Source organism: Dreissena polymorpha, chromosome 1 (genome assembly GCF_020536995.1).
Source record: "Dreissena polymorpha isolate Duluth1 chromosome 1, UMN_Dpol_1.0, whole genome shotgun sequence".
Taxonomy (NCBI): Eukaryota; Metazoa; Mollusca; class Bivalvia; order Myida; family Dreissenidae; genus Dreissena; species Dreissena polymorpha.
Genome location: NC_068355.1, coordinates 194,983,710 through 194,987,974, shown reverse-complemented (window position 1 = coordinate 194,987,974; position 4,265 = coordinate 194,983,710). Strand labels below are relative to the sequence as shown.

The 4,265-nt window shown below is 37.4% G+C and overlaps 1 protein-coding gene across 1 annotated transcript; it reads left to right on the top strand.

The window, feature by feature from the left end:
- Positions 1 to 727: 727 nt before the first annotated feature.
- On the top strand, positions 728 to 2,731 carry LOC127864451 (uncharacterized). Its single transcript, XM_052404073.1, has 2 exons — positions 728 to 820; positions 1,817 to 2,731. Exons 1-2 carry the CDS (start codon positions 736 to 738, stop codon positions 2,368 to 2,370), a joined length of 639 nt encoding a protein of 212 aa, XP_052260033.1. The 5' UTR covers positions 728 to 735; the 3' UTR covers positions 2,371 to 2,731.
- Positions 2,732 to 4,265: the final 1,534 nt, after the last annotated feature.

The following is a 4,265-nucleotide window of genomic DNA, read 5'->3' as shown; positions in this document are numbered from 1 at the left end:
TCAAGTTTTGTTTTAAGTCATAAGATGCATATATTGGATATTTAAAGCAGGGTTAAAGTGATATTATGCGCATGTTTCATTGTTGACTTGAGCTGTAAAGAATTAACAGGTCAAACGAGTTAGTTAAAATGTGGTAACTGACTAATTTAATATCTACAACTCATCTTGCTACCAGTTGTTTATAAAAAGTATATATTAATTTCGATATTTTATATGACTCTCCCAGACTTCTAAGCCGAAATGATTCGTAAAACAAAATTGTGTCTTTGTGTCGTATGAACGAATCTGCACTAAAACTAAATTTAGATTCACATCGTACATCGAATCATTTCTGTCGTCAGTTGTCAAAACGAAAGTACGGTTGATATTCAAATGCATTATTGTTCTCTTTCCGGGATATTGTTTTAGTATGTTGATGTTGCATAAACAAGAATAAATGATAACACTAAAAATAAACAACGGTTGCGATAGACATCTAAAAACATAGCATATATTGTTAGATGCGCTTGATATCCCTTTCACGTTCAGTATTACTGTTTCCTTGCAAAAAACATAACTACATAAAAAAATGCAAATGTGAAACTTTTTTTTCAATTGTGTCAATGTATCAAAGCATTATTCGTGTTTAGGCTTGTCTGAAAATAGATGGGACTTATGGGACTTAAATGTGGACTAGTATCAAAAGCATTTTATGACGTGTTTGTTTGTTTTGTTTATTTATATTACAAACCAAATATGGAGGCCAAGTTAGTCACAGCTTGTATTTTTCTGCCATGGGTAATGCTGACAGATGGGCGACCTTGTACCTCCAACCAGAGAGGTGAATACTTTAAAGAGCCTCGCTGTGGGAAAACGGAACTTTATGCATGCGCGTAAAGTGTCGCACACAGTCCCCACAGGCTTATCAGGAAGTCTCTTCTTAGTTTAAAACCAGCTTAGGGCTTAAGAACAGAACATGTGGTGTATTATGACTTACACAATGTACATCCTCAGTATAACAAAACAAACGAATCATGATTAAGATTCATGTCACTTTAATCATATAATATATAATTTCAGTACATACGGTGAACAATTAAGTTTATACGGTATACCTGGTCTTTATTATAAAACATATTACATTTGATTATTTAGTACATATACATTGGGTAAGTTCAGAATTTTTAAGTATGTGTCTTTATTTAAGAGGATCAATTTACATTTAACAATGTGTTTATCTTATTTAATGCGTATTTAATAAAAAGAGAAATTTTAATTTATTTGGTCTTGTTATCAATGCCCAACATTTCCAAAAGTTTAAACATTTATGGGCGTTGGTAATAGTACTTTGTAACATAATTTTTGCGTATCTCCTCTATAAATGGACATACAAGCTACTGGACTGCGAATGCACAGGATAATCTGGAACTATACTTAACGCCCATGCATTACACTCGGTTTTCTCAGTTCATTAATTAAATTAACAGCTTATGATATAAGATAAACACGTAAATGATAACCGGACCGAATGCATGCGTAAATTGTCGTCCATAACTAGCCTCGGCACTCAGTACAGGCTATTCTGGGACACTTTCCACTTTCATGGTATTTTTTCGTTCAAGGAAGTCTTATCTTAGCGAAAATCCAGTTTGAGCGTCACGTGTCGTCCCTGATTAGGCTGTGCGGACTGCATATGAATTAAGCACGGTTTTCTCAGAGCGAGGGTAGTTTCTATTTCGACCACGAAACATACAGCGATTTGTACGTCAGACTTGATGTGAATACAATCTCTATGCGCGTGACATAATAATAATCTCTTTAAATGTATATCTTTCAGAGTACGTATACGTCCGGTATGGTCAATACCAGGAGCTGCAGTGTTGTGAACGCGACCATGCAGAACTTTTGGATACCCTCTGGTACAAATATGACGAAGAATCTCAGTCATGGGAACCTCTAGCGCCGGATACATCAGACATTCTATTTTTGGAACGGAATGCCACTCTTGCCATCAAGCACGCGCAGTTTTCCGACACCGGACGATACAAATTCACGCGCCCGTCCGGAAAGTCAATCCAATCAGGCAAGTCAGGGAATGAGTTCGATCTAAAAGTCGTCGCCTGTGACCAGCTAGCGCGTGGTCCGTTCCCACTAGCGCCATTGCCCTGTGGTGTGACGTCATTAAAAGTGGGTGATCACGTGACTATCCCGCGCACAGGATATTTCGGTTGCGATCAAGTTGACGTCATAATGGTGACATGGTTCATGAAAGCCAATGCTAGCGATTATAGCTCGTGGGCAGAAGTTCCTGCAGCAGACGACATAATCACGAAAACAGATCGACACGTTATTTTTTCCCTTATAGTAAAGGCCTTATTCTTTCAGTGTTGAGAGTCCTATGATATTATGAATCTAACAAACAGAGCAGTCAAAACATAAATTACGGGTAAAAAAGAAAGCACTTTTCCTTTGCAACTTATTCTTGTAAAGACTGGTACAATTTAAATCATATAAATGAAGACGTTTTTTGACTTAGTCAATAAAATATTGAGCAATATAAGTTAAGTCACATTCATTTTTATACTCGACTTGGATTTTTGTATGCATTTAAACGCGTATAGCCCCTTGATTAAATTAGGGTCGCACAACGAATATTTCGACGCTGTCGGTCGCATTCATTAAATATTGCGGTTTCATTGAATCACGGGTTGCATTGCACAATGAACTATGAAAGTTTCATTTTCGAAAATAATGTGGGTGCTTCTACCTGGTAAAACCTGTAAATAATCAAATATCATAGTGTACGTTATTAATAGTTTTACCGAGTAAGACATCCCCTTGATTTAACCAGGAAATGGCTGGGTTTAATATGTAATAATATAAGTGTTTATCACATGGTTTGCATCACTGATCAATCTCATCTCACTATGTTGGTGTCAAAATGATATCCAGGACGAATTGATTTCGCGTACATAACGAATTTTAAGATTTAAAAACTATTTTTTGGATAACATTGGATGATTGTTTCTTCCGAACAAAAGCATGTGACGCTCTTTATTTAATGCAATATTTACTTAAATTCGTCCAGAACAAAACTTAGTAAGTAGACGGGGCGGCTGGATTAGTTGGAAGAGATCATTGGACATACCTTCGTTATTACACTTGCTTAGTTGATAGGAAGTAGAAGGGACGGTTTGCTTAGTTGGCAAAAGTAGACAGGACGGCTTGCGTACTAGTTTTTGGAAGTAAGTAAACGCAACCACTGGCTTACGTGGTAGTAAGTAGATATGACGGCTTGCTTAGTTAGAAGTAATAAGACGGGACGGTTGACTTAGTTGGTAGTAAGTAGACGGGACGGCTGTCTTATTTGGTAGTTATTAGACTGGACGGTTGGCCTAGATGGAATTAAGTAGAAGAGACGCCAGGTATACTTGGTATTAAGTAGACAGGACGGCTGGCTAAATTGATAGTAAGTAGACGGGACGGCTGGCTAAATTGGTATAAAGAAGACGGGACGGCTGGCTAAATTGGTAGTGAGTAGACGGGACGGCTGGCTAAATTGGTATTAAGTAGACGGGACGGCTGGCTAAATTGGTATTAAGCAGACGGGACGGCTGGCTAAATTGGTATTAAATAGACGGGACTGCTGGTCTAGTTGGTAGGGCAACGCTAACTGGAATCACAGCCAGAAAGATATCGGTAAGCCGTTTAGGATTCGGCGGTATGATGATTGTGACGGCCATCCGTCCTCTTCCTCTGATTCAATTTAGGCAGTTTAACAAAAGTTGTAATTGAAATTGTTAATAAAATTTATTTAGCAACGAACACTTGATTTTAAGTGACTTTAACGCTGTCACTAAAAATTTATTAAAATGGAATTGATTCAAAATGAATTATAACGGCCAATATCGTTGTCAATTTGCTTGTTTAGCATATTGAAAGATTACGGGCATATTAACCATCCCTCTAATAGCACTCAGTATAAAAGATCAAATGCACAATATTCTCAAAATTGTATGAAAAATATTTACGAAGAACTTTAGTTTGTACTGACATCTTTTGTAGCCATGACGGCGTCTTGGCGTCAAATCTTACCGTCTTCAACGTCGAAGATCGGGACGCAGAGCTTGAGTTTATGTGCATAATCTTCTCTGACCAGTATTTTTAGTGTCAGAAAAAGTGTTCACATCACTCTACATCGTGTATGGTAAGTGTATGTGCATTTTCTACTCCACATACTACTTCGAAGGCCAGACAAAAGTGTTTACATCACTACGTCGTTAATG

Coding starts and splice junctions, on each gene's coding strand:
- LOC127864451 (XM_052404073.1), top strand. CDS start 736: ATGGAGGCCAAGTTAGTCACAGCTTGTATTTTTCTGCCATGGGTAATG. Junction 821..1,816: donor TTGTACCTCCAACCAGAGAG/GTGAATACTTTA, acceptor TATATCTTTCAG/AGTACGTATACGTCCGGTAT.